General features: G+C 40.9%; 1 protein-coding gene across 1 annotated transcript in view; it reads right to left on the reverse strand.

Annotated features, from left to right (window-relative positions):
- agmo (alkylglycerol monooxygenase) overlaps positions 1-12,804 on the reverse strand; it is a 70,502-nt gene that overhangs the window by 26,489 nt on the left and 31,209 nt on the right. Inside the window, exons 5-10 of the mRNA XM_024258605.2 lie at positions 11,615-11,710; positions 6,879-6,945; positions 6,604-6,669; positions 5,914-5,993; positions 3,965-4,099; positions 1,213-1,329 (exon numbers count right to left, since the gene is read on the reverse strand). Of these exons, the coding sequence (XP_024114373.1) occupies positions 1,213-1,329; positions 3,965-4,099; positions 5,914-5,993; positions 6,604-6,669; positions 6,879-6,945; positions 11,615-11,710 (561 nt within the window). The remainder of the gene's footprint in view (positions 1-1,212; positions 1,330-3,964; positions 4,100-5,913; positions 5,994-6,603; positions 6,670-6,878; positions 6,946-11,614; positions 11,711-12,804) is intronic.

Consider the following 12,804-nt stretch of genomic DNA (forward strand, 5'->3'; position numbering starts at 1 on the left):
ATACATACATATATGTACACATATACATTTACACATATATATATATATATATATATATATATATATACACAACACGCCCTTCTCACCATCCGCGGGTGTTTTCTTCTCTTCCTCGGGTCCTCTACCTGGGAGCTTCCTCTGAGATAATATACACATATATATATGCAGATGGTTTTAAAATCACCTGAAAACCTGAATGAAACCTTCCCAAACGGCCAATCGGTTCTTCAGTGTGGGAAAACTCTTCTTTCGACCGTCTCTCTGCAGCGCTTCACATCCTGACTTGCATGATAAGTTGCATAAATTCAGCAAACATGAAAGCACTAATAGAGGCTGGCTCTGCAGATAAAAAGTCTTGTCATGCTCAATTTCCTCCTCTGCCTCTAATAGCATCCATTTAATAAAATATGTACATTGATCTAAAGTCATTTCAGAATTGTTTGAAAGCTTTTCATGACTTCAGCTTCACTCAAAAGCCATAAATCGTCCTGCAGTGTATCAGCGATTGTCAAGCTAAATAAGCGGCTAGCAAACACGTGGGTATAAATACACAAGAGTGACATGATTTATCGCCGGGCCGGACCGCTGGCTTTGTTATTTTCCCTCCAAGTCCTGATTGCTGCATCCTGAAGGCTATTTGGGTTGGGAAATGGTTGACTCGGCAATTAAGCCGTTTGTGTTCACTGCTGGACCACCAGCTGGCGTTTCGCTCACCGAGGGAGACGTCTGAGAGAGGAGCAGGAGTGAAGGAGGTGGAGGAGGCGGCCATCAGGAGGAGGGAAAAAAAGACAGGAAACTTTATTTGGGAATTTGAAGAGGATGGGCGTGACGCCACTTTCTGGCTAACCAAAACTATGCCCGCAGGGAAAAAAAGCCGTCCAAAGATAACTGCTGAGGAGACCCTTTCCTTTTTTCTGATGGAGGAAGAGGGGGTCTCTTGGCTTGTTGAGTGGAAAATAATAGACAAAGGTTGTTTTAAAGGGGAACGCCGATCCGTCATTCTGTCATGATCTTAGACAGAGGTAGTCTTTTACGGCCGGATAAGTAGAGGACTCCACTGCAGCGCGAAGAAGCCACAACAAACCGCCCTAATTGGCCGAAATAATGTTGGCAAACAAACACGGAAAAGTCCGGACCGCCGGGCTCATCAGAGGAAGAAAAACAACACCTCCAAACAGGTTTCAAGTCTCCACAAACCTGCTTGATACTCACCATCTTGTTCTGAAATAACTCATGGTACGTCCACAGCACCAGCAGGAAATGGACGGCGGCGTACGCCTGCAGAGGCAGCGACCAGCTGGGATCATGGGGCACTTCCCTCCCGGTAACCTGCCCATGCAAAATAAACAGCTTTAATACCCCAAACCGGCAGGACTTCATCAGCATCTTCTGCACAGCTGGGCTCAGCGGTGAGGCGCTCAGGTGTCCGGCAGAAAAGGCCATTAACGTACGGGTCAGCGGCGAGCCTGGAACCCGACACCTTATTAAAACCTGAGTAAATACGCTCATTTCTGCTGTAAAAGTCAGTGAGGCACAAACTCCAGAAATGAGAAGATCCTCATCATGGGAGGATGGAGCTTCACTGTAGTCCAGCAGGTTCATGATGATACTTAGTTTCAAGAAAAGTTTAGACACAACTATGGAGAACAGAATATGACAAATTTATCAAAGTTTAACGGCTCCTAAAATTACTACCTATAAGAAATAAATACAAGAAAAACTCAAATATTAGAAAAATGTGACATATTAATGATTCTGCAAACTGTATTTTGCATGTTTGTATGTTACTCAAAATGCATAAATCATGTGGTTTTGCAGGTTTTAGCTTGTTTTTGCTTACTGATTTTTTTGCATATTTCAATCAACTTTTCCCACTTTCCTAAAAGTCCCGCTCCAATCATCTTCAAAATCTACAAACCTGTGTTGTTTTCTAGGACATAGTGCCTGCAGAGCGGCAGGAGTTCATTAGAACTTCACCAGCTCAGACGAAGAAAACAAAGACGTTCATGGATCTGTCTGCAGGTGGATGCATCAGAATGGGGCGGAGCAGGGAGACTGTGGCCCCGCCCATCATACTTCAATTTTCCCTGGTGTCCGTGGTAGACATAAAATCCTGTCCACCTTCATCCACATCTGTCATGGGATGGATAACAGGTCAATGTAAGCTTGGGTCATCTGGACCCCATAAGATAGCACAAGGGTTAAGGCACGTGTGTCAAAGTCAAGGCCCGGGGGCCGGATCCGGCCCTCCAGGTAATTCTATCCGGCCCTCCAGATCATTTTATTCTATTGTTATTAATGACCCGATGTTATCTTGTGCTCATTTCTAACTTGTATAATTTTGACAAAATATATTTTTATGGAGAGTAAAATATTGAAAGTTATTTAAGATTTAAGTTGATTTACACTGGAATAATATTCCTGCCTTTTTATTATTTGTGATTATGTTAAAAAGTTACGGTTTTAAAGTTTAAAAATTGGCATTCTGCTATCTTTTTGGACTATTTTGGTCTCTTTAGTAAGATTTTTTTAGGCTATTTTGGAGTTTAGCTAAAATTTCAGCTAAATGTTAGCTGTTTTGGCTAATTTAGGCTTTTTTTAAGTTTTTTGGGATACTCTGAAGTTTGACTATTTTTTAGCTACATGCTAGCTGTTTTGGCTAACCTAAGTTTTTTTGTTTTTTAGGTTAATTTGGCGTTTAGCTAATAATTTAGCTGGCTATCAACTTCAGCATTTTCAGCTTTTAGCTCCAACATTTTTAGCTATCAATTTCAGCTTACAGCATTCACACTAGCATTATTGCACGTAATGCTATATATCTAGTTCATAATTATGTTAAAAAGTTACAGTTTTAAAGTTTTCAAAATGTAGTTTTAGTGTGTTCTATAAATGTTTATCCTGTTCGGCCCGTGATGACCTCAGGTGTGTTTTGGTTTTTGACCCCCTGTGTGGTTGAGTTTGACACTCCTCTAAGGGAACTGTAAGACACACCTGTGCTCTCCTTAAGATGCAGCCGCTCGTCTATGACCCTCCACGGGCCAGACAACCAAAAACCTGCAGAACCCGTTCCGGTCAACCCCCTCGGACAGGTGGATGTGATCACACCTTAAGCAACAACTGCAGAATTGACAAATTCTCCACCAAAAACAGAAAAATCTCCAACACCACCTCAAAAAAAAAAAAATGAGCTCGATGACGAAAGAAGAGCAAAAAAAATAAAATAAACGAGGACCCGATTCTCCAGCCGAATGTTTGACACCAAAAGGCTCCTATTTGTTTTAAGACCTTCGGTCTCCTTCAGGCCGAGTTTCAAAAGTGGTGAAAATGAGCTTGTTGTGTTCCGTCTACAAAGCTGCCCGGGATTTATGGGGTGTTGCGGTTTCCCCCAAACACCCAGGAATAAATGAGTCCTTCAGTAAGAATGCTGTGACTCACTGCAGTGCGTCTGCCTTTGTGTCTCCAGTGACTGATGCTGAAGGTGGGCTCCTCCGGACCTCCTCTGGGTCACCTACATGTAAATGTGTGAACCAATCGTAACCGTCTCATTCTCCAGAGGCCGTCAGCCTTCCTCAAAAGAAGAAACCAAACTCTCAGATTTCTGCTTTTTCCACAGCAGTATCACCCTGCTGGCATGAAGGAGAGCCTTTAGTCACCAAAGCATTTTTCCTTTCTTTCCTTTTTTAGCGGGAGGGCTAAAAGTGTGACCGTTTCAAAGCAAACCGCAGCTGCAGTCTGGACTGCTCAGCGCGCACATTCACACTTAACGGCGTGTGGTTGAGTCTCACAGCCGGCGCTGGAAGACACGAAGGCGTAGCTTGTTGTGATGTCCCAACAAAGGCTTCGCTGCTTGGTTTTCATGTGGCTCTGTCTCGTAAAGCGCCTCCAATATATGAATTCTTCCTGCAGGAATGCTGCGCCTCATTTCGGAAGAAGAGGAGCGTTTTCATGAAGCGGTGATGCAAACCTTGGGGTTGTCGACGTGGTCGCCGAGCCGAGCTTTCCCGGGCTTCCAGCTGGGTCCTTTCAGGAAAGTCGACAGTTTGTCGCTGAAGGTTCTGTAGGCTTTGGACTTTTTCCACAAGTATCTGTAGTAGTGGAACTGAAAAAGGATCAAAACAAACAAGTTCAGACATTAAAACTAAAGTATTTGTCTTCATTAATTTCTCATTTAAAAAGCCTCTTTGGCAGCATAAAAGGATTAGCTTCAAATGTGTTTATACATTCTTAGGATTTATTTTCTGGTTTCTTTTGCATAAATTACAGCTGTAGGAGAACATATGTGAACCCTTTGGAAGAACTTGGTTTTATGCCTAAACTGGACACATGATTGTGTTTAATAAAAGCATGAAAACAGAAACTGATGTGACTTAAGTGGATAATGTTTTTCTCCATCGCTGGGATTTAGATTTTGATAAAAAAATAAACACATCATGTGTCTATTTCACACAGAAATTGAGGTATTTCCAAAAGGTTCACAAACTTTCTCTTGCAACTGTATCTGAGCTACAAAACAAAGTTTAAAAATAATTTATTTGTTGCTTTTTTAATCTGAAGTTAGGCAAATTTTATGCTAATTGAAAACCATGCAGTTTAATTTGTAATTTTATGTCCTCAAGGCGGAGAAATGTCTCTCCTTTTTCAAAGTAATCAGATTATTTACAATATTTACCTTTCTTCATGTAATAATGTAATAATGACATTCAATTAGTAATATTTGACCTTTGAATATTACGCAAACTCAATAGGAATTAGTTCCAGTAAGTGATGAACATAAAAGCATGCTAATCCACTGAACTGTGAATATAGAATATAAAACTCTTTTCTCTACTTTACAAAATGCTAAAAATAAATTTTAGTGTTTTGCGAGAAAATCCAGTCACTTTCAGCAGGAAATGGGAAAAGGTTTGACGTTTTTTTAATGAATGGATTTGTGAAAGAAACAAAAGTCAATAAATGTCACCTGTTTCAGAGTGAAATCTCTGCAAAAATTTTGTTATTCTATGATATTATGAATGCTTAAAAGTAAAAAACTAAAGTTTATTGTATATTTTCAAAAAGTTGATCCGTCAGAACTTCATAACTACGTAAACCGAAAACAGCTTCCCCTACTTTTTATTTTTATTTTTATTGTTTTCTTGAGAGAACGAACTTCGTTTTCTCGTTATAACGACATAATCATAGAAGACACAATTTTTTTTTTCTTAGAAAATTCAATACGACAGCCGCTTCCGAGGTCAGAGATCAAAGAAACTTTGGTTGAGGTTCTAGTCTTAACCTGGTGTCGTGTGTGAACTTTCAAACTTTCATGAAGATTGTTCAAACAAAAGTTTTCATTTATTGTAGGAAAATGTGAAAAACCTCAATGTTGTCACACTTTATCAAAGAACTGCCACCAAACTTCTCCAAACTCTCTGGATATCCCCGACGAGTGTGTTTTGGTTTAAATGGTGGATTCTGAAATCAGATATTTTTTGGCCTCGTTCACTTCCTGCTGGTTTCTCCTGCTGTGACGTCATTGTTTTTAGGTGCAGTGAGAGAGAAGAATTGTGGAAACGTTCTGGTCCTTCAGTCCAGAACTGCAGCTGCTGCAGGACAGTTAAACCCATTCTAGAGCAAATTCATGTGTTAAGTACATCCAAATGGTTTTAATTTGATCGCTTTCTTGTCTTTCTCTTAAAATGTGAAGTTTTGAAGCAGGGCGACCCGCTTCAGGGCCGGTTGTGTTGAAACGTGAAGCAGCAGATTAGTGTCTGCCTGAGCAGAAGCTTTGTTCATGGTGACGGCAGCTGAAGGCAAACAAACATCCACCTGCTGCTGCTGCTGCTGCTGGACTCTGTTAGCAGCAATAATGTTATGCTTAGAGAGTCCTCTGGCAAACGTCAGCTCATGTTTCATCTCTAATGAGGAACCGACCTGCACAAAGAGGGACTCGTATCTCCTGATGGGAAACACCAGGCCGTAAATGACTTTGTCCTCCTCTGGAGCGAAGGTACCTGAATGAAAACAACCAAACAGAAACGGTCACACTGAGAGTTTAGCCGAAGAAAATGAAAACGTGAAGCTCTGACAGTGAAAAAACTGATGACGTGAGCCAAAACTCAAATTAGAGAGGATCTGATTCATTCAAGAGTGCTTGAAAACTGCTGATTTGATGCTGAAGCTCTGGAATCTGCTGAGGGAATCTGTGAGTAACGCTGCCCTGAAATGCAGCGTTGCATAAGCATCTGGAGGTTCAGCGGCTGCTAGCAAACGTGCAGCTCCGACCGAGTCTCTCTCCGCTTCCTCTGCTGCTGTTTTCATCGCTGCAGTAATGGAGGATCCTGCAGCTTTGAGTTTCCACTGAAAGAATAACAGACTCTGCCAGCTGTGAAAACCAGAAGCCCCAAACTTCCATGACACACAAAACGAAGAATAAGACGGGAACAAATTACAGCTCGGCTTAAACTGCTTTATGCAGAAAGCTTTCTGTTTTCAGAGCGATTATCGGGAACACGAGACTGATCGCTTTCAGTAAAAACAGCAGCATTAAGAAAATCCTGGTAGTAGGTAAACACCATCTCCTAATTTCTAAGAGATTAAAACTATTCAGATCGGACGTCTCACCGAATAATCTGTCCCAGATTATCAGGATCCCTCCGTAGTTTTTGTCGATGCAATAAAGGTTCCTTCCTGTTGAAATGATGAGAACATCATTACTGCAGATCAGTTTAATAATGTATAATAAGATGAATTATCCTATTGCTTGATCTTCTCATTGATGTTCATCTTCAGTCTGCTCTGAAACCAGAATGTATCAGTTCAGGACAGAAGATCAGACTCAACAAATCCTTTCCATGCTTCCTTCTTCAGATGATCTTTTATTCTGAAACTTCTCTCACCGTGATGAACTCGGTGGTGTTTGGGGGTGTTGAAGACCCACTCCAGAGGTCCCAGGTCTCGGATCAGCTGAAAGACATATTTAAGGTGGACTTGATGACAGGATTTGGTTTGGTTCAGATGTGACTGTAAACGTCTGACGTTCCTGTGATCTTCTTCTGATCTGGTTCCTCTTCCTATACTTTAGTTCAACATTCGGACTTATTCTAAAGACCAGAACTGAACTGGATCATCCCATCCTCACGACCTGGTCTGGTTTGTACGTTTTAGCTTTTAGTTTAATGAATCAGTGCCATAAAAACAAGTTACAGTGAGGAGTGGTATAGTACAATCGAGTTAATTCTGCCCAGTGTTTCCACTCTGTTTTCACGTGTCACGTGGTGTCGACCGCTAGCGAGTCATTATAGTGCAACGGCCAAAGCAACAACCATGGAGGTCGTCCAGCAGTTCCTCTTTTTCTGTCTTTACTTTTTGTACATCATGTAGAACAGAAATTTAATGTTGTTTAAAGAAGATTCAAACCCCAAACACCCGAATGATTATAACGTTGGAAACGTTAGCTTAAATGAGCGCTATACTGGCGCTTTCTACTGTCGACAATCAACAGGTGGCTACAGTGGCTCCGCCCCAACCGTCCAGTTCTATTTTTCTATGGACCTACAGCCGATGGGGGCCCTCGAGAGGTCGGAACTGTTTAATGGGTCCATTTTAGAATGGAAGTGCTCAAAACATCGGACTGGACTGGACCGGACTGGACCGGACTGGACCGAACTAGGGGCAAGGCATTAATTCGATTTGATTTGTTTTTTATTTTTTCAATCCACTCAATACAATTCAATTCAATCTTGAGATTACAAATTTAGACACATTTGTTGAGAAATACATAAATAATCTATAAATGTTTTGAATATATTAATCTGATCACATCCTGTAAATGTATCAGTGAAATACTGAGATTGCTAATATCATCCAGAGTTACATGGATTCTCTAAAGGAGAAGTTCTAACTAAAATGTTCAGATCATTTACATGTAAACAATGTTCTGCTTCTCCTGGAGGACGTTTCAATTTGACCACTAGGTGGCGATCGCGGTGTAGCATTACATCTTATTCCAGAAGAAGAAGACAGTATGAGCAAAAAAACTGTCTGTAAAAAAGTTTAGAAAATTAATGCCTGTGAGTTTATAAAGCTTTTAATTTAGTCAGAAACGTGTGTTTATGTCGACTGAGCGTTAGCATTAGCCGTCCTATGGGGAATTCCACTAAACGTTAGCATCAAGCTAGCAGACTTTAGCTTTTATGTGCTAAATCCATTTCTATTTTTATGGATCGATTATTGGTTTATTAGATTAGATCGATTCAAATCGATGAATCTATTTGATCAACCCATCCCTAGACCGGACTGCTCAGTGGAAACGAGGCTTCAGTGTTCACTACGACCTGTCGCCCGCAGCACACCCGTAGAAAAAAATGGGACCTCTTTTCTGTACGGTTCACTGAACGGTCTACGTCTTTTATATTTCCTGCGTGTCCCGTACAGCTTTGACATTCTCACCTGCAGACGAACATTTGACTAAAGCTTTTGTATTTGACACAAAAGAGAAAAATAAAAACTATTTTTGGTGGGTAGCAGATCATCAACAAACTAAAGCTCTAAAGGAGCAAAGATTGAATTATAAGTTTTGGACGAAAACATAGTTTTTTTCATTAAGTTTCTCTAAAAAGTAATTTATTGCTCATCTGAGAATTTTTATATCAAATTATCAACAGTAAAATCATTTTCTAGTATGAAAACGCTCAGAGTTTAAGTTCTTTCAGGTCTGCTCTGAACATCTTCTCGTGTCACACTTAGATCCGTGATATTTTCAGAGGTCTTAGGCGTCATGACAGCTCACAGAAGGCTCCTCTCCTCCTCCTCTTTCTGTTCACATCAGCATGTCGAATCGGCTGCAGGATTTTCCTCCTGCGATTCATTACTTCATGTAATGAGCGCGTCTGGCAGGCGAGCGTGAGAGTTTTATCTGCAATCAAAGGGGTCTCCAGCACTTCTCCACAGCTCTGAAGCTGCAGCCAATAGCACGCCAGCAAATTATACGACATCAAAAAAAACCATAAAGGAGGCATAAATTACATCCCTCAGAAAACGGTGACTATTACGAGCGCTTTCACTAATAGTGCACTAAAAGATGGAAGGCGCTCCAAATCCATTCATTGCCTGTAAGGATTGTAAAAGTGATATTCCCAGTCACTTTAAAGGCAGACAGAGTGGTTATGCTTCTGTTTCATAAAATCTCATTATTTTTTATTGAAGGCAGGTTCCACCCCCAGACTGACGGAGAAAACCCCCACCTATCTGATGGATTAGCTCTGACAGAAGCAGACGTTTCTCTGGAGAAGGTTATTTATGAACTCTGCAGACGAACAGACGAGGAAAGAGGACTCAGAGCTGCACCGTCTGTCGTTTATTCACTTTATAATGATCACGTTCGGCATGAAAACTGGACGCTGTGGCTTTAAAACATCTTCACTCTAATAAAGTTTGGTTTTTGTTTGGACATGGGATCCTTTCTTTTGAACTGCGTCATCATTAAAGCTTTCACACTAGATGCAAAACTTATTGTACATTTACTTTTTTAACTTCATTTTTTTAAACGTTCACATAACTTCATATTTGCTGTATGTTTTTAATTTGACTCCTTGCACATGTTTGTACCTGTGGGCCAAATTTAGTGTTGTGTTTTCCCCAGTTAATCAAAAAAAATAATGTATGGAATGTATGGAGGCTTTTTGAAAATAAATCTTATTTTACAGGCGACTTAAAAAAACCTCCACAAACTCAATATTTGCTGCAGATGCTCCGAGACCTGAACGTATGGAGAATTCTGAGTTATTGAGGAGCGATGTCCAATAATCATCTTTCCTGGAATAATGGAAAGTCCTCTTATGTAATCACTAAAGACTTCATCTTTGTTATTCCAATTTGAAAATATCAGTTAAATGAACCGTTGGACTAATCAAGTAGAAACGAGTCTGATTCAAGGTTAAGAATTGGATCATAGTAACTATGTAAAGATAAGTAATCCATTTAGGGTTGAGACTATAAAACTGCTTCATCCACGTTCCCGTCAGTAATCGACCAAACTGTTTAATGATCATTATATGTACTGTAAGCACACATGCAAATATGTGCATCTGTGATTAAGAGTATTCATAATTGGTATAATTAACACATTTGTGGATCTTTAATAAACAGATTTTAATTTTAAAGTAATAGTTAAATAAAAAAAAAAATTCTAGAGGGAAGCACGGGTTCTTTACAAAGAAGTAAAAAAAAAGTTCCTTCCCTACAAACTATATAGTACGTTTGTCATTTTGTAGAGCTGTCAGAATCTACAATTCCAAAATGGAGTGCACTAGAAACTTCCCAGAAGTCTTGGCAAAAAAAAACAGTCTGCATCAATGCATCAATATATTTTTTTATAAACCATTAACGTTTTCATTATCAGAACTCAGTGGATTCATAAATGATCATCATAAAATGCTGATTGGATTTTCACTTCGTGTAACCAGTGATGTCATACTTGCCATTTAAAAAAACTAAAGTACTGAGTGTGGTTTCCAAATAGCTTTAAAATCCAGGTCACTAGATTGTCCCGCACTATATTTACATTTTTATTTGTTAGGGATTAGAGGGAGAATTCAGACACAGTCCAGGACTATGGTCACATTGCAAACTGCAAGATTTTCAGTGAATTCGGCGGGCGGCCATGTGGCGGCATTTGTAATTGGGAGGCGGTTTCCACATCTCTACACGCTGCACGGCGGCCACCAAGGTTTTAAGAAAAGGTTATAAGTGGGTGGTTTCTTTCTAAAGGTTGACTGTGACCACCTGGGCACATTTGGAGGTCGTGCAGTGGTGGTCCATTGACAGGTGGGGAGGACGCTGTTATGAAATCGGGCGGCAGCTGGGCGGTAGCTGAGTGATAGCTTGGCGACAGCTAGGTGGCAGCTGGGCAACAGCTGGGTGATAGCTGGCGATAGCTGAGTGGCAGTTAGGTGGTAGCTGAGCGGTAGCTGGGCGGCAATTGGGCAGTAAGTGAGTGGTAGCTTGGCGACAGCTAGGTAGTAGGTGGGCGACAACTGGGCTGAAGCTGAGTGGTAGCTGAGCAGCAGCTGAGTGTCAGCTGAGCGGTAGTTGGGTGGTAGCTGGGTAGTAGCTAGACAGAAGCTGGGCAGTAGCTGAGTGGTAGCTTGTCGACAGCTAGGTGGTAGGTTTGCGACAGCTGGGTGATAGCTGGCAGTAGCTGGGCGGAAGCTGAGTGGTACCAAGGGGACAGCTGGGCGACAGGAGCCACCTGGCAGCAGCTCTGACTGGATGTAATGTACAAATGTCTCTGGACGGCGGCTGTCCATGTCAAGTACCACCGGCTTCTGCTCGCCTTGTGGAGTATAAAAGTGGAGTCTTCTGCACACCAGAAGCCGCCTGACTATCACCGTCTACATTCATGACCACATCAATTATTTACAAGGGAATTGGGCAGTGGTATGAAATCCTCTAAATTCTGCTGATGCCCACCATCGGACAGAGGCAATAGTGTTAATGACCGTAGCGTTACTGCGGGAACGGGTTAACCTTTGACCTTGGAAACGCAGGTGCAGCAGATACGTGTTTTTGTGCAGACGGACCACGCAGAAATCCTTCAGAAATGTAACATTTGAATGACAGAATCAGTGTTTACCTCAGTGTGGATCCAGAACTGGTAGAGCAGATTCAGCTGAATGTGAACAGCGAAGATGGAAGGAGGAACAGCCAGAGCCAAAGGCAGGTAAAACACCTGAAGAGAACACAACAAAGATGGTTTATGACCTGAAAGAAGCACAAAAGGTCATTGATTGTTGCTGAGATACAACATTGTGTTGCAGAAAAGTTGGACTAAAATTAGAGAACAAATTTAGCATCTTTAGCGTGTCGTTGAAATGTTCCACATGTTAGTTTGACAGATGTTTCCTCTTTAGAATCACAAACTACATTAGAAGTAGTTTGAAACTGGTTTAAGAAACCAACAATGGCTCATAATTAGGAGCAAAGGTTTGTTTTTAAATGTTGTAAACAAAATGTTAGCGATGAGATCAGCTGATGGAGATTTATATGACGTTACCATGGCGATCCACATAGCGAACGAAAGACAGAGTTGCAGGAATTAAAATATTTGAGCTTTTTTTCTCTTCTTTTCTTAGTTAAACCCACAAATTACCTGGACTGGGATAATAATGACAATTAATCGATCTGAATAAATCTCAGCTTAATAGATCAATAATTGATCCATAAAAGTAGAGATTGATCAAACGCATAATACCAAAGTTTAATAGCTTGATGCTAACGTTTAATGGAATTTCCCATAGGACGGCTCATGCTAACTCTCAGTCGACCTAAACAACCTTTTTATGGATTTAACTGGTATTTTAGTCTAAATTCTGTCTAGCTTTGAGGTAAAATGTGATAAACAAAACAAAAAAAGGGTTTTCTAAAACTTTAACCATGTTTTTACCAAAGATTTATAATGATTTGAGTTTTTCTGATCTTTTCTTTTTTGCTTTAATCAGTTTGGACTTTTAAATCAATGTGTTTTTATGAACAGAAGCTTCAGCAGAACCGGGTTCTGTAGTGGAGTCTTCGTGATGGCAGAGACTCAAACAAACGCTGATCACTGCGTTCAACAGCATGACTCACTAATGGGTTTTTAATGGCCGTTGGACGACATGGCGTCCCGCGGCACGCAACAGCGAATCCAAGCGGCTTCGCTCGTCTCCGTTTGTTTGCACTTGTTTGTGGCTCTGAACCATTAATCAGCTTCTTTAATTAGCCGGAGCTGCAGTTTAAGGGGGCGGAGAGTTTACCCATGAGGCGAACTGCTGGGTGGCGGACTGT

Source organism: Oryzias melastigma, linkage group LG16 (genome assembly GCF_002922805.2).
Source record: "Oryzias melastigma strain HK-1 linkage group LG16, ASM292280v2, whole genome shotgun sequence".
Classification (NCBI taxonomy): domain Eukaryota; kingdom Metazoa; phylum Chordata; class Actinopteri; order Beloniformes; family Adrianichthyidae; genus Oryzias; species Oryzias melastigma.